The 22,792-nt window shown below is 42.4% G+C and overlaps 1 protein-coding gene across 15 annotated transcripts in view; it reads right to left on the bottom strand.

Annotated features, from left to right (window-relative positions):
* Nucleotides 1–22,792, bottom strand: part of JAK2 (Janus kinase 2) — a 164,176-nt gene that overhangs the window by 9,714 nt on the left and 131,670 nt on the right. For 13 of the 15 annotated variants that reach the window (XM_078852895.1, XM_078852891.1, XM_078852893.1 and 10 more), the window contains 4 exons: nt 18,600–18,772; nt 17,099–17,216; nt 15,376–15,489; nt 839–5,346 (listed from right to left, as the gene is read on the bottom strand). In XM_078852895.1, coding sequence (XP_078709021.1) covers nt 5,239–5,346; nt 15,376–15,489; nt 17,099–17,216; nt 18,600–18,772 — 513 coding nt within the window. In that variant the 3' untranslated portion in view covers nt 839–5,238. Of the gene's footprint in view, nt 1–838; nt 5,347–15,375; nt 15,490–17,098; nt 17,217–18,599; nt 18,773–22,792 lie in introns of those variants that run through there. The other 2 variants (XM_073345270.1, XM_073345271.2) reach the window with 1 other exon arrangement.

Below are 22,792 nucleotides of genomic sequence, written 5' to 3'. Positions count from 1 at the left end.
CCATCTTCCAGACTGTGTACATGTCCCAACTACCTGAGCCTTCTTTCTTTGAAGATATTTTCTTGGCTGTCCTGCTCTGTCAGCTCCCTTACTCCCACATTTGTTTGGTCTTTCCATGAAATGTGTAATACCCTCCTCAGCTGTCTGAGATAGGAGTCTCCAATCTCTTTTTGTCCTCTGCATGCACACACACTCCTTCTCAATACTTTAATATCTAATTTTGATTGTCAAACACGATTGCATGTCTCTGATCCTGCTCTCAGGTACACTTTATATATTTTTTTTCCTTTACACATTCCATCACCGCCTGACTTCTTTATGCACTAGTCATACTGGCTCAAATAAATCCTTAGGAGTACTTCCTATCTTCCCCTAATGTTATCAAGGGTAGTTGGCGGGAGAAGATTGTTATAAAACTATATGCAAAAATTAGAAGAAACTGATTTTTTTTAAAATCATTTTAATACTTTTTGAAATATGTTGGTACAGTTATATTCATAGGGATATACAGTAACTGGTGTCTGAGAACTATGGAAGCGTTTCTTAGATACTGTGATTTGTCCAAACTCTCATTAGCTGCTAATTTCTCTCTTTTCTGATTAGGTCATAGCTTTATGGAAATTCATTCCTGTTGCTTATTACATGGACTTTTGCAACTTTTTGGAATATGTTTAAGAATGAATTTTGAAGCTAAATATATTCACAATTAGTGGACCACAGACCAGTATTCTATTTGGAAATAAAAACACGTTTGTGTTTGTAAAGACTTTTTACAATATATACTTCATTTATATTAAAATGATTTTTCTTTAAATATAAAAATCTGAAAAGCAGTAGCTGTAATAAAATTTTCACTTTACTCCGTAGCAGCAGTCATGTACAGGTAGGACAGAGCACTTTTTCACAACAAATCACAGCATTATAAATAACAAGAAAATGTGACAAACTGAATGCCAACTGAAGAAAGTAAAATAATTATGGCTTATCTGTTAATGCAAAGACTGTATAATGTAAAAGAAAATATCAGCGTATATACAGAGCTACTGTAACTAATAGGAACTAACTTCCGAAGTGCATTGATTTTAAAGGTTACTACATTTGGCATTAACAAGTCCAGCAAAGTTACTGCATTTGTATCCTCTTTAAAACCAACAGAACAGTTATATTTGTGAAAGGTGGTTTTTTTTGTCTGAATCAATTTTTTTGTCTGTGAGTTCTCAATCTTGCAAGGTGTTGCATAACTCCTGAAGGTACTAATCACTGTTAGCTCCTCATGATTTCACTGGGCTTTGGGGATGCTAAGCAACTTGCAGGATCAAGCCTTTAAATATAGACAGTTGTTACAATGGATTAATTTACCCTGTCCAACTGAACAAACAAAATTTGATGTGAATTTGTATCTTTTCTCTAAAAACTAAAATAGAATATAAAAAAGTAAAAAAACAGATGCTTTTTAAAATGTTTTTAATAAAATACAGAACTTCAAAACTTGTAAGTTCTAACACTACACTTATGAAATCAAATAGAGTATGAAATCAGACATACTGTACTAGAACAAGCAAAGGGCTTTTATTCACTTGAAAACAATAGCAGTATGGAAGATCTCTTCATTGCATTACACAAACGTCCCTGAGATTTTTACATAAAAAAGCTATATTCTGTGTCTATTAAATATTGGAAACCTACGGTGGGATCAATGAAGGGACTTATGTATTGCAACGTTGAGCGTCACAATCCTTACTTTTAAGCGCCTAGAAAATTACAGAACCACCACTGCGATCCACCAAGCAGTTAGGTGAGTTAGGCACCTATACAATCAACTTGGGAGAGACAGATGCCTCAGAGAGCAAGACACAAAAGCCAGAATGCTTGGCAGAGAGCCACCTAAGCTAGCCAGTGGGAGATACCAACTAGAGATGTCTGTGCTAAGCCCTGCCCCACCCTCTTTTGGAGATAGGCACCTAAATCCAGGTTGCAGGGAGGCACCTATGTCTATGTAAATCCATTAACAGGAACCTGCTGCCTGGATTTAGACGGCTTAGGCACCTATGATGTTTCTTGAGGGAGTCAGTTAGGCACCTGTCTCGCTCCACAGACAATGGTGGTGCTGGCAGGGTGGCACCCACCATATAACTTCTCAGCCAGTGGTTAGAGCACTCACCTAGGGTGTGGGAGACCCAGGTTTAATTCCCCCCTCTGCCAGAAGGGGAGAAAGAATTTGAACAGCGGTCTCCCATAGCCCCGTGGTTAGAATGCCTTTAACCACGGGGCTATGGGACAGTCTAAGTTAAGGGTCCCTTACTCTTTCCTGTTGCACTATTGATAAATAATGAAACAGTGTTTGGAACTGGGGGACTAGACTCAGGACTTCCTAGGTGGGTGACCCTAGGTCCAGTACTTAAGATTTCCAATGGGACTTGTTCTGGTAAGTGAGCTCTGAGCCTGTCTACTGGATCGGGCCCTGCACATAACTTGGGTGTCTGAATGCCTCTTTTTCCCTGGTTAGTGAATCACTCTGGGGCTCAGATAGGAGTTAGGCATCTGGTCGGCTAGAACGAGGCAGCACATGGCCAAAGGAAGAAACATAGGTGCCTAGGGAACTTTTACTCTAAAAAACTTCAGTGTTGAGTTCAGGTGCTTACAGGGTTTGGCAAGAGCTTTTTGAATCGCAGTGGAGCCAAAACTGGGACTTAAGTGCCTAAAACAGGGATGTAGGCACCTAAGTCTGGGGTTTAGGTGCTTATGTACTTTCATGGATCCCACCTCTATGGGTTACTGAGTGTCATACACTGCAATTTCAGATTTCTGCATTCATCATCCCAGCAATAATGCTGTTTAATGCTTGTAAAACTAGAATATTTTGTTTGGTTACCAAAAAACCCCAAACAAACAACAAATGAAACAAAACCCCTACAAAACTCACTGTACAAAGTTAAGACTCTACAAATACAAATGCAAATACATCTTTTGCACAACTTATTTTAAAATCAAGTCCAAAACAATGTACAGAAATGCAACAACAGGTACTGATTTGAAAAAAAAGCACTTGAAAAATATATGGTGAAGTTACTTTTTAAAAAATGCATTAAGTGTTTCAAACATCGTGACAAAAGAAGCATAAATTATTGGTAAAATAATTTCCAGAATAGAAGGCCTGATCCTGCACTTCTTACCCTTGGCAAAATCTCCCTGTTTTTGGTCAACATAAGACTTGCCTGGGTAAGACCTGCAGGAGTGTCCCGTAGTGGCACAAAACATTCTCATACTGGCACTGGGCTGAACACTGGGTAAACATAGTTAGAATTGAGGTACTTTTTAAAAACAATCTTCCTATAAGATTTACATTATGACAGCACTATTGTGCCCCTTAATGTTTGCGAATAGTTTTCCTGTTTCTCTGATTTGCTGTCAATTTACTTAAAAATGAACATTCCACTTGACTAGAAATCTGATCTAAGAACAAAGGTTGAGTTGTGGTGCCCCTAAAATGAGATTTGCTGAACAAAAACAAAGTTGAACAACCACTCTAACAAGGCAAGTTAGAGTTAAATTTAGTTTACAATCTACTGTATTTTAAGAGAACAAGTAGGATCATATGGCTTGAATTAGAAAACACCACATTCATTGACTTACAGCTAGAGATAATGGGGATCGTGCCCCCAAGAAATATGCATGTAGGGGACACTCCATACACAGGTCTTCCTTCCCTCACAGGATAGGGGGCCTCAGTTAACCTCAACAGATTGTATACCCCTTCTATGTGGGTCTGTAATGGACCAGGGAGAAGGAGCGCATGGGTTCCCCAGAAAGGGTATTTGAGCCTGGAGCTGTAGTTATCTTTTCTCTGCAGCTCCTTGACATATGTTAAAGGGACTGAGGCCAGAACTAATGGAAGCACCAAGCCAAGGTACAGGGACTCTGTGCAGGTAGCTTTGGCCTCACGCAGATCCCACAGAATTCTGAGGGTGGGGCCTGGGCCTGTTTGCAGGGTGGCAAATCCTGGTTCCTAAACCTCAGACCGATGTGAAGGAATTTCTGCCTGGGAAATCTCACTGATATTTCCTTCTCCCAAATCTTGGGGTTTGATCAAAGGAAGGAAATAGGAAATGGGATGGTACAACTCCATCAGCAAACAGTCCTGGTAAGATGGCTGATAGTTTTGCTGTAAACTCCTTTTGGGAGTGGAGGCAGAGGGGCACAGTTAATCCTAATACTAAATTGTGGATTTGGAGGTGTTTTCTATTTTTAGTTCAACCCCCAAAGCAGAATCCTTATTTATAGATAAATTCATCATTACAAAGATAAAGTCAGAAAGACAAAAGAGCAGCATGTAATAAGGTTAATAATGTGTTTAGCATTCTCATTCTCCGAAGTGGCCCACTGAAGTCATTGCTTTGTCTGAAGCAGCTTCAATTCCACTTGCTGCCTGTATTTTCATAAAATGTGGGGAGAACCCAACATTTCCGCAACGGTTACGTGGGGGGAAAGTAGGAAAATAGACTGTGCTGTTTTTACGCTTGTCCATTTCAAAATTTAACTTTTTTGGGGGGAGAGGGGTTGCTGTACAAATAGAACTAAATATTTGTTCCCTTTCCCTAAAAATATTTACAGTACATCACACAACAGCCTAACATATACCTCTGCATGTATTGCTGGCTAATAATGGACTCAAACAGGCACATTGAAAGTTGCTTAGTAAATTATCTAACCTCCTTCAATTTGTTCTACAGAGAAGCCAATTCTTCATTGACAATGAAATTATAAAACTCTATTAATAAAGCACAAGCCCTTGTGCAACACACTACACAGGACGCCAAGTTGCTATACATTCAGTGTGAAAACACTAAAAATATATTCTGTGCATCTCCATCTTGGCAAGGAAATGCATTCAGTCTTTTCATCTCCCTAAAAACCTCACCAAAGTGGCAAGTCACTCTTTTTTTGCATTGCCAAGTAAGGCAAATACTGGTGATGCTAACTGATCACATATTAGGACACTGTTTAGAAAAATAATCCACTTTCTATTAGAGTATTTCATTGTCATGTCCTTGTAGTAGCAAATGTATCCTGATGAAGAAGAAAAACAGAATTCCTCACAGTTTGCAGGTTCTGATAGGATATTTGCACACACGTTTTGCCCACAACAAAGATAGACGGATGTATGTGTATAATCCACAGCAACCCAAAGGGCAGACTTTGTTCTGTCCCAATATGTCCTCTGAACGAACTTCAGTTCTCTTATCCACCCACGTTGTCCCTTATACGATCCACTCGCACCGCAAGCTCCCTAAAGGAGGGACGCTGGCTTACGTTATTGTTCCAGCATTCTGTCATGATGGCATAAATCTGGGGAAGACATCAGAAAAGAGAGGTTACTCACCCTGTGCAGTAACTATAGTTCTTCAAGATGGGTGCTCCACTTCAGGTGCGCATGCACCCCATGGCCTTTGATCAGAAGTTTTCATTAGCAGTGTCCATGTAGCCCACACATGCATCCTTGTACCCTGAAATGAGGCTGTGCAGGCAAACCACCCGCAGTTCTCTCTCCCCCACCAAGTCTCAGAAGGAAACTTCGAAGCAGAGGGGACAGAGGGTGGGTAAAGGCGCACCCATAGGGCCACAATCTCGAAGAACTGTAGTTACTGCACAGCGTGAGTAACCCCTCTGTCTTCTTCGAGTAGTGTCCCTGTGGGTGTGCCTCTTCAGGTGGCTCCTGAGCAGTATCCCCAGAAGCAGGAGCGAGTTTCAGAACAGAGACCAGCACAGAGGAAAGAACTGCATTGCCAACTGCCACATCAGCTCTAAAGGCACTAAAGTGCAGTGCCTGGAGAAGGTATGTACCAAAAACCATGTAGCAACTCTGCAGACCTCAGATACTGGGACATTTTAAAGTAGAGCCATAGATGAAGACTATGACTTTGTCAAGTGAGCTGACATGCCAGCAGGGGGTGGAATGCTGGCAGCCCCGTAACAAGCTATAATACACCCAGAAATCCATTGCATTTGTCTTTGGGTAGAAATAGCAGAGCCTTTAGAACTATCTGCAAAGGAAATAAACAGTCCAGGAGATTTAAGAAATGATTTAGTCCTATCTAGACAGAAAGCTAACATCCTCCTAACACCCACCCGAAGTATGGAAAGCGGTCTCCAGGTTGGCATTGTGTGGTATTGGAAAGAAAAGTGGTAGGTGAATGATCTGATTCAAATGAAACTCAGAAGACACTTGAGGAAGAAACATGGGGTGTGGTCAAAAGGAACCTTTGTCCTTGTAGAATACTGTGAAAGGAAGGTCTGCCATTAAGGCCCCAATCACTCTGACTTTGCTGGCAAACGTAATAGTTACTAAGATGTCTACTTTCATGGACAAATTCAGTAAGAAGCAGGTCACCATTGGTTCAAAAGGAGATTTCATGAGACTTTTAAGAACCAACTTAAGGTCCCAAACTGGGGTGGGGGCTTTCTCCAGTGAGAGGTCTGAGTAATCTCTTCCCATGACCCTTCCGGTTGTAGGATGAGCAACCAGTGAGAACCCTTCAATAGTGGTATGAAAAGCTCTTAAGGCTCCTTGAGAGAACTAAGTGATAGTTCTGTTTTCTTTAGGTGCAGCAGGTACTCCAGAACAAGTGGAAGCAAGGCAGATTCGGGGACAGCATTCTGGAATTCACACAAGTGATTAAATCTCCTCCACTTCGGAAGGTAACCATTTTTGGTAAAATCTTTCCTACTTTTTGGTAACATCTGTTGTACCCTCTGCAGAACAGATTGACTCTAACCCCACAAACCATCATGGAACCATGTCTAGAGGTAGAGAAAAAACGGTTACTTTCTCGTAATTGTTGTTCTTCGAGATGTGTTGTTCACGTCCATTCCACATTAGGTGTGCGCGCACCACGTGCACGAGCGTCGGAAACTTTTCCCCTTAGTGGTCCCGGCGGGGCACCCTGAGAGGTGCCACTGCTGGCCCAACCCCCTCCAGGTCCTTCTTGCCGGCGACTCCGACAGCGGGGTAGGAGGGTGGGTGGTGGAATGGACGTGAACAACACATCTCGAAGAACAACAGTTATGGGAAAGTAAGTAACCATTTTTTCCTCTTCGAGTGCTTGTTCACGTCCATTCCACATTAGGTGAATCACAAGCTTACCTCTGGAGGAGGGTAGGAGTCACGGAACAACTGCTCGGAGGACCGCTCTGCCAACTGCAGCGTCCTCTCTGGCCTGCTGGTTGACCGTGTAGTCGGATGTGAAGGTGTGCACTGAGGACCAGGTGGCTCCTCTGCAGATCTCCTGGATCGGGACCTGTGCCAGGAATGCCGTGGACGTCGCTTGCGCCCTGGTCGAGTGGGCCGTGACCGCCAAGGCCGGAACACCTGCGAGCTCATAGCATGCCCGGATGCAGCTTGTCATCCGAGACGAAATCCGCTGCGCCGACACTGGGAGGCCTTTCATCCTCTCGGCTACAGGCACAAACACCTGCGTGGATTTGCGAAAGGGCTTGGTGCGCTCCAAATAGAACGCCAGCGCTCGACGCACATCCAGGGTGTGCAAGCTGCAGTGACTCAGGTCCGTATGGGGTTTCAGAAAGAACACTGGCAGACAAATGTCCTTGCCCAAATGGAATTGGGAGACCACCTTAGGGAGGAACTTGGGGTGCGGCCAGAGCTGCACCTTCTCCTTGTGAAATACTGTCTACGGAGGCTCAGAGGTGAGGGCCCTCAGTTCGGACACCCTTCTGGCCGAGGTAATGGCAACCAGAAATGCCACCTTCCAGGAAAGATGCAGGAGGGAACAGGAAGCGAGGGGCTCGAAAGGGGGTCCCATATGTTTAGAGAGGACCAGGTTCCATGGAGGGACTGGTGGGCGGGAGTACGGGAACACCCTCTCCAACCCTTTAAGGAACCGTCCCACCATTGGGTGGGAAAACACCGAGCCGCCTGAGAACCCCGGATGGAAGGTGGAGATGGCCACCAGGTGCACTCTGAGTGAGGACGGGGCTAGCCCTTGCTGCTTGAGGTGCAGGAGGTACTCCAGGATGGTCTGCACTGGGGCCTGGCACGGCTGCATCTGTCGGCGTTCACACCAACACAAGAACCTTTTCCACTTGGCCATATAGGCCACCCGGTAGAGGGCTTTCTACTGCCAAGCAGAATCTGTTGCACTGGAAGGGAGCACTGGCTCTCCAGGGCGTTTAGCCACAGAGCCTCCACGCCGTCAGGTGCAGTGACTATAGGTCAGGGTGGAGAAGCCGCCCGCCGTCCTGTGTAATGAGGTCCTGGTGTAGGGGCAGGATTACTGGGGCCTCCACCGACAGCTCTAGGAGCGATGTGTACCAGTGCTGGCAGGCCCAGGCTGGGGCCATAAGGATCACCGTTGCCCTGTCCCTGCACACCTTGAGTAGAACCTTGTGCACCAAGGGAGTGGGGGGAAGCCTCGGACAGTAAGAAGGAACTGGAGGGGGTTGGGCCGGTGGGGGTATATATGCACAGCGCAGTGGCGTCACTCAGGGGTCCCCACCGGGAGCCTCTAGGGAAAAAGTTTCCGATGCTTGTGCACGCAGCGCGCGCGCACTTAATGTGGAATGGACGTGAATAAGCACTCGAAGAAGAATACAGTCGACCAGTGTCCTGGGAGAGGAGCTGAGGAGTGACTGGAAGATTTATCACTGAGCAAAGAGCAAGGCGAAAAGAGGTAAGGAAACCATCCCTGCCTCAACCATATCAGGGCTATTACGATAACTCTGGTCTTGTCCTATCTGATTTTGTTCACCACTTTGACAGCCAGAGATGTCAGGGGAAACACATAAACGAGCTTTTTCGTCCAAGTGAGGAGGAAGGCATCACCCAAGAAATTGAGACCTAAACCCCTCCTTGTACAGAACAGATGGCATTTTTTTGTTCACAGTTGTGGGGAAGAGGTCCACTTCTGGAAATCCCCCAAACTGCAAAATGCTGACCAGAACCTGGGAATCAGCCTCCCATTCGTAGTCTTGGGAAGAAATCTGCCAAGAGCATTGGCTGTAACATTTTGTCTACCCGGGAGATATATTGCTGAAGTTCTTACGCAATGGTTTATGCACCAGTTCCATAACCTTATTGCTTCAGCACAGAGGGAGTGGGATCTCTCTCCTCCCTGCTGACTGATACAGAACACGAAGGCCACGTTGTCGGTTATGACTCTATAGACCTGTGTCTGATGAGAGGCAGAAAACTAAGGCAAGCATTTCTGACCACTCTGAGCTCCAACAGGTTGATACGGAGGGTGGATTCTTGGGATGACCAGCTGCCCAGTACTGTTAGTTAGCCATCCCTCCCACCCCCTCCTAAAAGAGATGCATCTGTGGTTACAGTTACCGTTGGTATCAGTTGGAGAAAGGGGACTCCTGCCCCTACATTGTGATGAACCTTTTCCCACCAGTACAGGGAGCATTTGGCCTGCTGAGGAGCTGACACCTTTTTGTCTAGGCTGTGTCTGTTTGATGACTAATCTGAACTGAGCTGCCCCTGGGAACAGCAAAGGCATAATCTCCTATCTTCTGTCACAAAAGTGCAAGCTGCCATGCGACCTAGAAGTGGGAAGACAGTTTCTGACTAAATGTGGAGGCTCCCTTGAATAATTCTGACATAGTTTGATAGTGTTATGAATCTGTCCACGGGAAGGAAGGCCCTGAATGCCAAGTAATTCAGGAATGCTTCTATAAATTGTATGTTCTGAATGGGAGTCAGTGTGGATTTTCCCATATTCAATTAAAGACTCAAGCTCAAGAACAGAGAAAGTGCTTTCCGTGTGGCAGACAACACTTTGTGGTGTGGCTGACCCTTGAGCAACCCATCGTAGGGGTACAGGAATAGCAGGATTGCCTGACAACGCAGATAGGCAGCCACCACCAACAGAACCTTTGAAAACACTCTCGGAGTCCAGGAGGGACCAAATGGGAGTACCTGGTACTGAAATTGATTTTGGCCTATGACACTATACAGGAACCTTCTGTGGGACAGGTTTATTGCTGTATGGACGTTTGCGTCTTGAAGGCTGAGAGCCAAAATACAATCCCCTGAATCTAGCAAAGGAATGATAGATGCCAGAGAGTCACCTTCTGGAACTTCTGAGACCTCACAAATTTGTTTAGAAGTCCTAGATCTAAGATTGATCTCCACCCTCCATTTTTCTTTGGCATGCAGAAGAACCTCAAGTTGAAGCCCCATCTCCTGTGCTGAGCAGGGACCGACTCTGTCACTCCTAAATGAAGAAGGGAGTTTATTTCCTATCTTAGCAAGAACTTGTGAGAAGGGCCCTTGAAGATGGACAGGGAAGGAGAACAAGGCGGAGGGAGGGAGGTAAAATGGATGGTGTAGCCCAATGATATTATTTCCAGCAACCATTTGTCCGAGGTGATGTGCTCCCGTGCTTGTCAGAAATGGGAAAGTCGTTTCCCAAATGGAGGGAGGTGGGCTAATTGTTACAGCTGACAGAAAGAGAGGAGAGAGTCCAAATCCAGGATCACCTGGTTAAAACTGACACTTCAGAGATGAAGCCTGCTCAGGTAGGTTAAAGGATCTTTTTCTCTTGATCCTATGTCTCTTTTTAGGAGACTCCATCAGTCTCTGAAAACCAGAGAATTGCAATGGGCAGGATTTTGGCTGTGTGAGAGCTACTTAATTGTCTTTTGTTTGCAGGAGCCTAAGAAATGTAATGCATCCCTGGAGTCTTTAAGAGTATTCAATGACTCATTGGTATTCTCTGCAAACAACTTCAGACCATCAAATGAGAGATCCTTTACCACATTCTGGACTTCTCTGGGGAAACCAGGGGAAACTACTTTAGCCAGGATGCCCTGTGCATCACCACTCTGTAGAGATGGAATTAGCCTCAGTAACTGCACCATCAAGAGCTGCCTGAAGAGATATCCTGGTCACTAACTGTGTCAGCAGTGGTAGCCTGAAATTGTTCCCTTTGGTCTGCAGGAAGGTACTGAATAAAGGAGCAAAATTTTGCATAATTTGTAAAGTTGTATTTGGCCATCAGTGACTGGTAATTTGCAATGTGGAATTGTAGAGTTGCTGATGAATAAAATTTTCTCCCCAGAAGGTCCAGAAGCTTCTGGTCTCTGTCATATAGGGTAGATTATAATGATGTTGTTTTTCCCTTTTGTTTACCCCGTCAACCTCTAGAGAGTGAAAAAATAGGAACTCAAGAATCCTTGGTGGGAACATAATACTTTTTACTGGCTCTCTTATGCATGGGTTTTACTGTAGCGGGGGTCTGCCAAATAGTTTTCAGAGGTTCCATCAGTGCCTTGTTGATAGGAAGGGCAACTCTGGATGGCATTGCAGAATGAAGAATATCCAACCACTTGTGTTGGGATTCTCTGACCTCCTCAAGAGGTATTTGTAGGCAGTCTGTCACCCATTTAATGAGGACCTGAAACTGCCAAAAATCATCAGCCAGAGATGGAGGAGGAAGCATTACTGCCTCACCTGGTGAAGATGATGAAGTGGTACTCTGAGGGGTTGCTTCTTTATCCACCCTAGTCTCTTGATCCGTGAACATCTTATTCCTTTTGCTGAGGAGGAGAAAGTTGATGCAAGAGAGTTGGGGCCCTGGAGAACTGCAGACAATAAGCTGTCCAGGGATCCCAATATGACCATTGAGGACCATGTGCAGGAGGGGGTGAAATCCAGGGCTGCTCCCACCAGGAGTTATGAGTTCCCCCTTCTCTTTGAGAAAGGGGGTTTGTATATGGGTACATGGGAGAACCTGAACAGAGGTCGATGACACTGAAGGGAGGTCTCCATCATCGTCCTCTTCTTCTAAAGAGGGAGCTCTGACAGAAAAGGGAGGTGACAGTTCCAGGGACATACAAGGGCTGGAGACCGAGAGGTTCTCAGAACTGGGAGATACTCGGTAGTACCTGCTAGCAATGGAGTCACTGGTTCAGCAGTCACCAATAAATCCTTCAGACACTTAAAATCTTGCGGCACTGAGTGGAGCTGCAGCGCTGAGTGGAGCTGCAGCACCGATGTATCGGTAAGCTTGTCTCTGCAGGACTGTACTGCTGGTTCTGAGCACTTCACAGGCGGTGCTCATGTAGATGGAGGCTTAGTCTTATACAGTACCAAAGAGCTCAATAAGAATAGTGAAGGAGGTTAAGTCCAATGGTACTGAGCTTCTGTGTTTGCTCTGACCATCTCCACTAGATGTTCTGGAGCCTTCTTGGAGCCATGTGTACTCTTAGAACTGTAAGATTTTCCCGCCTTGCTGGTGCTGGAGCCTCTATGGTACCGAGCCTTGAGGACGAACTCTTTGAGGCTGATGACCTGGTCGGAAAGCGAGGCCTTTTTGAGGTGGTACCTTAAGAAGGGATTTAGAACTCCTCTTCTTAGGACCTTTAGAGGAGGTCTCTGAGGCTTTCCCCTTTCTAGGATAGTGTTACGTCAAGGTCACAGGGACACTAGAGACCCCTGGGGAGTGATGTACAGGGGAGTTCTCTGACCTGGCTCCAAACAGGGTGAAAGGAGCACTCCATCATTAAGATGGAGCTTGATTTCCCTGTTCTTCTGTGTCTCGGACTTGAGGGCTAAATAGCAGTGACACTTCTGTTGGACGTGTGACTCTCCCAGACAGCAAACGTACTTAGTGGGTCCACTGCTGACAGGGATAGCCTCTCTACATGTGAGGCAACATTTAAACCTCAGTGAGCTGGACACCCCCCTCACAGGGAGGATTTCTCCAGAGGAAATAAAACAATATTTCAATAACTAGTAATTAACTACTACTACTTAAAAAAAAAAAACCCTAACTGAACTAAACTAAGGAGAATGAACTCAGCAACCAGCTGAGACACTCGCAATACTTAAGCTCCATCTCAGACAGAGGCGTTTGAGAAGGATGGTTCGCCTATGCAGCCCGATAGAGCTTCGGTGTGGGGCATAAGGATACCAGCAGCGCATATGTGAGCCAAACGGACACTGCTAATGACAATCTCCGATCAAAGGTACATGGGATACATGTGCACCTGAAGTGGAGCACCCAAAGGGATACTACTCGAAGAATTAGTATTACATACATAGAAACTTCAACTAGTTGAAAGCTAATGCTCAAATAAATTTATTAGTCTCTAAGGTGCCACAAGTACTCCTTTTCTTTTTGCGGATACAGACTAATACGGCTGCTACTCTGAAACTAGTTTTAAATACTTTGAGCTGGTCTGTCAGTGTAGTAGCTGCTGGAAGGGGCTCTGAGTTAGTCTTTTGCTTCTGAGCAATAGGGGGTCACAGTGCTGCAGAGACTGAACGCTCAGCTCATGTTTCACTCATCACTTTCGCTGATTCACATAAGGTGAAGCAGTGAGTGATGGCATCTAGCTTTGCTCTACCAGAGGGGTGGTTATAATAGCAGGGATCTGAGTTTGTGGGGTATATCCTTGAAGCAGTGAAGACCCTGTACCCATTTCTAAAAAGAGAGTTTAATATTTTTAGAAACATTCCTTTTTTTCTTTTTTTAAAAAAGGTGCCAAGTTTACTTTACAAGACTGACCAAAAACCAGTCTTACAAATATAGTATTTCTGGATTATGCCCTGTCTCAGCACTATAAAACTTTAAACATTCTGTTCAGTTCATAAAGACACACTGGAACTCACTTATAGTTAATTTAATGAGTCTGAAATGTCTCAGTGCATCTCAATATGCAAACTGCTACTCTAGTTCTAGTGAACCACTACACAGAATGAATTTGTTCTATGGAAAAAAATGAATTTGATCTAAGAAGTTTCCATTGCACATGTACGACCACCTCCACATATTTGGTTTGACATCCACAGGATAACTTGCAGAGCATCTTTGACTTTCTCACCTGTACTTTGCCCATGAATCCAGTTTCACCAGGACTATTCCTAGTATCCAAGCCTCTTACCAACTTTCATATGCCAACTTTAAAAACAAACAAACCATCCAACCCAAACACTACCTGCCAGAAAAGTGTTTCTTACTCTCTTCAAAATGAGAGACACAAAATGAGAAATTAACTCCAAAATTACACTGGTCTGAGGCCCACAAAATAAGCTCTGGGCCAGGGAAAGGTTTATGGCCTAATAGCCTGTGATCCATTAGGGGCCTAAATGGGAGAGATTCACAGTTTCTTACTGTGAAAAAGCACTTGCATCTAGCTTTGGTAGGTTATATGATATCTGACATTGAAATGCTGACATTATTTTTGAGAAGTTGGAGAAAATTTTAAAAATGTAATGAGTTTTTTTCTTCTTCTTTCCTTGAGGCCTGAACAGTTTGAGTTGTGATAGCCTGGCTTAAGAAGTTGAAGGTTACAAAAATAGAAGCAGTTAAAATAACTAGAATATTTCTAAGACATCTGGCAAAATACATGATGAGTTTGTGTGCTCAATAAGGGGTTTACATGCAAAAACAACTAGTTATACACACAAAAATACAAGCACAAATTCAGAAGCCACTTCTGAACATTTATTTTTAATGTGTGTATAAATCCAACACAATTACAATACAAGGCTCAATCCTACTAAGAATTATGCACATTCTTAACTTTACGTACATGAACAGAGTTCCACTGACTACTCCCCCATGGGACTACTCATGTATTTAGAGTTAAGAAGGTACGTAAATATTTGCAGAATTAGGCCAGACTCCTCCCTAACGAGCATGTGCATTCCTAAGTTTGCTGTGGGAAGAGAAATGATCAGGCAAAACACAAGCTTTTTTTTTTTTTAATCTGGAAATTAAATGCAAAATAACTTTAATAATAAGGTTGTATAGTTAAAGTCACAAGAGTCACGAAATGCAAAGTTTAATGATACTGTTTAAATCTTAACTAGGATGCTAATAATATGTAGTATTATCTAGTCCTATTTTTCAGGTTACAATAGGTAGCTTAATGTGTTACCATTTATGACCACTAGAACTTCTGCATTTCTTGACTTTGAGATTTAAATTTTTCAGTTTGACGGTTGCATTAATAGTTTTTCCCTTTATTATTACAAGATGCCAGCCAGATGCATTAATAGACTGAACTGTTAGTCTCCCAAGCGCCTTATTAAATTTGCAGTTCTGAACTCAAGTCTGCTGGTGCACCTATTGTGATAGATCACAGGTGATCCAGAGATATTCAGCAACATTTTTACATCTAGGTTATTGATGGATTGCCATACTAAGAAGCAGGACAGAATGTTTGATAATTCCTTGGTCTTATAACTACCACAAAATACTGGCACAATGTTCTACTGTGTTTGACTATGCATTCTGAGTAACTGATGTAGCTTCAATAACCCATGCATAACAGAACACAGAGCTTATAGTTACTATATATTCACGCTGGCTGATCCAACATTAAGACAAAAAAAATTAACTGTAATACCTCATCAGGACATCCATCTGGTCTTGGCAGCCGTCCATTGTTCTTTAAAAGCTCTATCAAATGGAATACAATCATCTGCCCTTGTTTATCATTACCAATCATGCGCATGAATTCCTGAAACACAAAGCCAACTTTTAGTCATGTAAAAACAAATTATACTTTGTACCACTTTGAAATGATTTTTTTTTAAAAAAAATCTATGACCAATAGAGTTAAGGATTCTAAGAAGGAAATCTTTAAATATATCAGGAACAAGTAAAGTCATTGCAATGGACTAAGTCTGAAACTAGACAGGGGTAGTAATTATGATGCAGATAAGGCAGAAATATTCAATAAATATTTCTGTTCTGTATTCAGAAAGAACCAGGATGATGTTTTCATATCTTAGAGTGACAATGAAATACTTTTTATTCCATCAGTAACTAGGGATGATATTAAACAGCAACTATTTAAAGTTAAACATTTTTAAATTTAAAGACAGTGTGCAGCCAAGAGTTTTGGCTGAGGATCTCTCTGAAGGATTAATGTTATATTTTAACAAATATTGGAACACCGGAGAAGTTCCAGAGGACTGGAAGATGGTTAATGTCATGCTGATATTTAAATAAGGTAAAACAGGATGACTAAGGTCATTATAGGCTAGTTAGCTTGACATCAACCCCAAGCAAAATCATGGAAAGGCTCATATGGGACATAATCAGTAAAGAATTTAAAGGATAGTAGCATAATTAATGACAGTCAACATGATTTTGCAGAAAATAGGTCTCGTCAAACACATCTAACAGTTTTTTGACTAAATCACGTGGTTGTTAAAGGTAAATGTGTTGACATAACAGACAAACTTCTGTAAGGCATCTGGTTTAGTTGTGCATGATGTTCTGACAAAAAATTAGTACTACACAAAATCAACGTAGCCTAAATAAATGGATTAAAAGCTGGTTAACTGATAGACTGCAAAAATTAATTGTAAATGGGGAACTAATCCAAGAGAGGAGTTTTTGGTGGGCTCCTATAGGGATCTGTGCGCAGCCCACTGCTATTTAATCTCTTTATTGATGATTGAAAGAAAATATAAAATTATTGCTGGTAAAATTTGTAGATGACACAAAAGTTGGGGAATGGGTAAATAATGATGGGGACAGTTATACATCCAACCTGGATTGCTTGGTAAGGTGGACTCATGTGAACACCATATATTTTAAACACAACCAAACATAAGGTCATACCATCTAGAAACAAAGAATACAGGTCATATTTATAAGATGAGGTACTGTATCATGGAAAGCAGTGACTCTGAAAAAGGATTTAAGGGGTCATGGTAGGCAACCAATGGAACATGAGCTCCCAGTGTAATGCTGTAGCTAAGAAGGGTCTTAGAAATAGTTGCAAACAGCATTAAGATGTGTCAGTCATACTTGAGGCTTTAGTATGGGAAAGTCTGACATCTGAGTATTTTAAAACTGTTTCATACAGTTATGAACCCTAGTATTGCTACAGCTTTTACAGATGTCAGATAATTTTTTACTCCTAATTAACATTTTATGCCTTGGTACTAGTGGTTTTCCGTATCTTTCATCCTATAACTGTATGCTGTGCTACGAAAATCCAATTCTCAGCATAAAAGGAACAGTAAATAACTATAGATTTAGATCTATGTACGGTCTAAATCTTTAGTTAAGATCAAGAGAGAAGGCACTCCAGAAACCTGTAACTATGCACTGACCGCTGGAGGGCTTTTGCTCTTTTCAATATATGTGAAGAGTTCATACAGGACCACTCCAAAGCTCCACACGTCAGAGGCCACAGAAAACTTGCTCTCGGTCAGCGATTCTGGAGCATACCTGTATCAAAAAGTCATGGGAATCAGCAGCAAAGTTAATATGGAAGGGAAAAAGGGATGTTATTCTGCACCTTTCTTATTTTTAGGATTAAGGCATCTTAATTTGATAAACCTAAAACATGTCATAAGAAAATCTACTTATTACATGTTTACAGACATGAATACCTCTGCATTTTATTACATTACCATCACTTGAATCTATACTTTATTTTACTTTTTAAAAAAATATTTAAATCTTCCTGATTTCTGTTTCTACAGCGGTGTACTCAGAACAGTTTATCATAACTGCCTTACTTATACAATATGATGAACAATACAAAAAACCCTCTCGTGTGAAGAACCTGACCCAAAGCCCATTCAAGTCAATGAGTGTCTTTCCATCAACAACATTGTGCTTTGGCTCATGCCAACTGACTGTGTTCTCGTATAAGCCCTCCTGTCCCAGTACTCAAGAATCTAATATCTATGTATGTTGAACACTATATTCTCAACTCTCTTCTTTAGAGTATAACATTTCTAGAGTGCTTAAAGCGGACAAGTACTGCTCATGTAAATAGCATGCACTCTGCTCCCGAATACAAGTAAATTAAGCTCTTTCACATAAACATGCATCTATTTTAGGATCTCCTATGGTCCCCAGCTCCATAGTATTGTAATGTCTACACAGAGTCTTCTCTTTTCCCTTCCCTAGTTAAAAGGAGAGACTGCTTCTAGATTTTTTTTTTAAGCATCTGCTTATTACAGAAAAGTGTTATCAAAGAGGAGGATTTTGCGGCGTGTCCTGAAGACTCTGGATGATTTGGACCTACTCTGGAAACTCATCCCTCACCTGAACTTTACCTTCTACTCTCACCATCCAGGGAGAAACTCTGCTGAATGTGGTCAGAAGACATGGACCTTGGTATGCAAGAGGCTGTCTAAGATATCAGGCAGGCAGATGTGAATGATCAACCTACAGGTACCTCAAAGGCTGAAAACTTTAAAGCCATGCGAGAACTTCTATCTGGTTATATACAAGAAGTGCAAATCCAGGAGGGAGAGTCCACTGAGACAGGTTACTTTGGAGAATACTCTTCACATTTCTTTAAAACTTCTCAACCTTTCAGCACCTTTGCTGATAATATTAGAGAATTTTTAAAAAAAACAGCTGGAATACACAGATAATTATTAATTTCATGAGAGCAGCTTGAAAACATCCACATTTACAGATTTCTATACAGTATCTAAAATCCTGTACGTGACTTTTTATGCGGAGCCACAGCTACGGACTTTGGCTTTTAGACTCCACAATAAGCAAAAATATTAGCATATTTCAGTGCAATAAAATCCAGCTCTCTGCACTACAAACACCCGGTCTTGTTTCATGAAGCAAATGGAAACTCACCAAAATATAGGGCTTTCTCCAGGCTCTTTTACTTTGTAGTATTCTTTGTCTTGTGGCAGGACTTTTGTCAGTCCAAAGTCCCCAATTTTAACTCTGTTCTCATTCTCCACTAAGATGTTTCTCGTTGCTAGATCCCGGTGAATGTATCTTTTTGTGCCCAGATACTCCATGCCCTAAGTGTAAAGATAATACACAAATTAAATAATTGTTATTAAAATTCAATAGAGATAAAGGGCCAAATTTAGCACTGGCATAAGTGGCTGTAATTTCATCAACTTAAATGCAATCTTATTTGTCTATGGCAGTGGTGAATTTGGTTCAGAGTTTAAACCAAATACAGGAATAATAGCAACCTTTTTTGTCTGAATGCCTATCTTTTTTGGAGAGAGCTTCTTAATGCTTCAAGGTGCAGTAAACTTCCTTAGCCGAGGGGAGCTGGATTGGACCCTCCTCTGAGCCCATCAACATTACTCCTAGCTTACTGAGAAGGGCAACTCCTGTATCTCCCTCTCCAGGCCAAACATGCTGTGCTGGCAGACCTGCAGCCATTAGCCCAGGGAGAATGAAAGCCAGGTTACGTTTCTTGCACCGTAACACGAAGTGCCAACCAAGCCAGCCCTGTTTGACTGCCAATCTTGGCTCTGCTTCCCCTTCTCTCCTTTGCTTGCTCTACCCAGCTCTATTTCATCATCCTTTTTGATCCCTACAACCTGTGTGATCTTCCTCGCGCCCCCACCAGCACTCACCCTCACAAACATTCACTCTCATACTCTGAGTAGGGACAACTTATGACCAGCACTGCATTGAAGACGACCTCCTTTCTGCTGTTTCTGCTCCCCAGATGTCAAACATCCTACAGGAGCAAGCAGTTTGGCTATGGTGACTATTCCTTTTGTCACAGCTGAAATAGGAGAGGGGGGAACATGGGCATAGTTCAGAGGGAGGATGGGTGAGCATTGCCCCTCCACCCCAACTGCAAGCCTCAGACACACGCATAATTTGCCCCTCCACTCATAGCCCCATTGGCCTGACTAAAAATGCCCCCCCAAAAAATACAGAAGTCAAACTATGCCTATGGGATGGGAACCAGCTATAGTCTTTTATGGTAACTAAAGAGAAAATCCTGTTTGGGCAGCTGTACCTGGTGGGAAGGAGTCGACACAGCACAGTGTGGTTTAGAAGCTGACCAATTCCAATGTATAACAGTTTGGAAACATTAAGCAAGCCAGCTGTTCAATGACTCCACATGAATCCTTTCCTTTCCTTCAATGCATCTAAAAACCAGCAAGTGTTGTTCATCGAAATTCTGGCTGCTGACCAAACTTTTTGGCATAAAATTTTTCCTTGCCATTGCAGGGGCCTCTCTGCCTGTGGCACATAATACTCCTGTGGGCTGTAATACTTTTGTCTAATCTTGGTTGTTGGGTGTAATATGTGGGTGCTGAGCGGTGCTGGAGGTGTGTGATATGCAGGAAGTCAGACTAGATGATCTGGTGGTCCCTTCTGGCCTTAACGGTAGGACTCTAAAAAACTAAACCTATGGTGCAAGAGGAATAACGTTTTGAGGATGAGCACCTCAGAGGTAGCAGGTCCAGGGCCAGATTTACACCTTATGCGCCCCAGACTTCTGTCAATCTTTTTGAACAGATTTTTCCTCATTTTCTTTATACCACTAGATGGCACCATTGTGTGTCAATACTTTGCTGTGATGCCCTCAGATGCAAGCTCTTAATGCCTCTCTGTGGATGGCACATTAACAATGTTAGAGCAGCACTTTTGCCCTAAAAATCCATATATGCCCCTTCCATGACATGCCTAGTTTCCATCACAAGACCTGACATCGCTCTCAAATCCAGGCTTCTTCCATGGCTGTCCTGATTCCTCAGTTGGGCCACTGGACTGGGAAACTGGTATGGTTTCAGAATACCACCTTTGGCGCTATTTCCCTATGTTTCAGACACTGTAAATGGAAATGCTATCCTCCTCTACCTCTAAGCTTTCAGCTGAAAACAACCCCATGGTTTATAATTTATAAAATGCACAAGAGATTGATTTATTTGAATCAGAGCTGTCATAAGGGCCTATTATTTATTTGCCATGTAACACCACATGGTATATATTTGTCCAACCGTATGTCCCTTTTATTTCCATTAATTTTAATGGGAGTCATGCACATATTGAGAGGAAAGCATGGGCGGCAGTATATTACTCTGCCAAAGGGAACCTGAATCCAATGTCTCCACTATTTTTTAGCTTCCCTCAAGACAGAAAGCATCTAGAAAAAAAATATGTCATTGGTGACAAGATCCAGCATTATATAAATCCATTGAAATTTCAGCAGGAAATAAACAGAAAAGGACAAGGAGATGCAGTTTTGAAAACTCAAGACCAACGTTTACAAAAAATGAAATAACTCCTTGGATCTCTTAATGGAATACACTTTTAGACCAAAAGAACAGATGCATAAATGAAAACAGCAGGTACAAAATCTCACCCCAGAACAGTAACTTTGCCTACAGTGATTAGCTCCAATCTTTTTCCTAATTAGAAGACAGAGTCAGTAAAGTAAGATTTCTGTGGCATCTATCTCAACAACATGTTTTAGTCAGAGCCAGCTTCTGTATTCTGGCCAGGGCTTCAAAATAATTTGTGCCACCACTCTCCACCCCCGAAACATCCACGACCATAATACCCATGAGCCAAAGGGCTGCCTTTAAGAGCTGAGGAAGGGTTAGAGAGAATTCTCAGATACATTCCAAAGTTTAACTCATTTTACGTAAAAAGCATGCGTGTGGGTGAATCTATAGGTCCCACCAGCTTCCTGCTGCAGAAGTGGAGCCTTGACCCCAAGTGCTTGTTCTTTTCAACCTAATAATTGTCTTATATCAGCTATATTTGCAAAGTTCTCTCTGCAAGAGAACTGGCTAGAAGTTTAATTTAATTAAAAAAAAAAAAAAAAGAAAAAGCAAAGATTCTCCTTTACATTTCTAGTTGCCCCCAAATCCAAGGGGCTCATAGCTGGCCTTTGTAGGGCCTGACAGGCCAGTTTTGACTGCAATGCTACTGTGTACATCATTTGTTGCTTGCTCAATCTGGACTCTTGAAGAGTTTAAATTAAATTTAAGTATAAAGGAAAAATATTCAGACTTCAAAAAACGACAAATGGCTCCAAAGCTAGTTCAGGAGACAGCAAAAGTGTATCAAGAACTTCCCAAAGCAGGATCCAGAGGCGGGAAACTCACCCAGGGTCAGTCCCCTCCCTGTTCCGGTACCTCGCAGCACTTTGCAGAACTGCACACAGATTCCTACACTTTGCCACCACACAACTAGCTCCTGATGCACTAACTGGCACCTATAGAAGCATCCTCATTAGTTACAAGAAGAGCTGCCTCTGGGAGTGCTGATTTTCATAGCAGAGGACTTGTAAAGTGTCAACTACAAGCCATGGGGCTTAGGAAATAACGGGATGGAGAAAAGGGAGTGACAGAAGAGATGGCAGGGGAGCAAAGAAACATGGCTTAAAATATTGATGTGAGAAAAGATCAGAAAAGGGGGAGGAATTTACATTTAAATCACTGATGTGGGGAAGAAAGACTTTTAAAAAGTCTTCTTTAAAAAAATCAATAGGAAGAAATGTGGAGCAAAAAAATAAGGGGAGATTTTAAAATGTCAAAAAACTCAAAGACAGAAAGAGGCAGAAGAAGAGAGGGGGGAAAGAGGGCTCATGAAGAGGAAGATATGAGGATTTCTCCCATCCCATATTTCATGGCCATAGCATGGTACAGTATTTCAGACAGTAACTACTTAGTGTCTCAGTAGTTCAAAGCTGAATATATTTACCAAACAAAGTAACAACTACAAAAAAATCCTCTCAAAAGGAGTGACTTCAAAGAGTCTTTTGAACAACCTTAAGGCCTCTTCCTGTTACTGAACAGAAAAGTTCAGAGCAACAACAAAATCCTGCAGGTAAGAATAAAAAAGTGAAACTGACATTTAACCATAGCTAAATCTGCAGGAGTACAACTGGTGGCATAGTACTCACAGCTAAAAACTAGTCACAGAAGAATCTGGATGCATATATAGGAACATTCACATACACTACAATTCTTATACAAGTTTACGGTTTTGTTCCATTTAGATGTTGAAAAGATTAACTTGTTTTAGCCTTTGGCCAAAAATAAAATAAAATAAAA

The sequence above is a fragment of the Lepidochelys kempii genome, chromosome 5 (genome assembly GCF_965140285.1).
Source record: "Lepidochelys kempii isolate rLepKem1 chromosome 5, rLepKem1.hap1, whole genome shotgun sequence".
NCBI classification, from domain to species: Eukaryota; Metazoa; Chordata; order Testudines; family Cheloniidae; genus Lepidochelys; species Lepidochelys kempii.
Note: the sequence above shows the minus strand (reverse complement) of the source record. Positions and strands in the feature narration are given on the sequence as shown.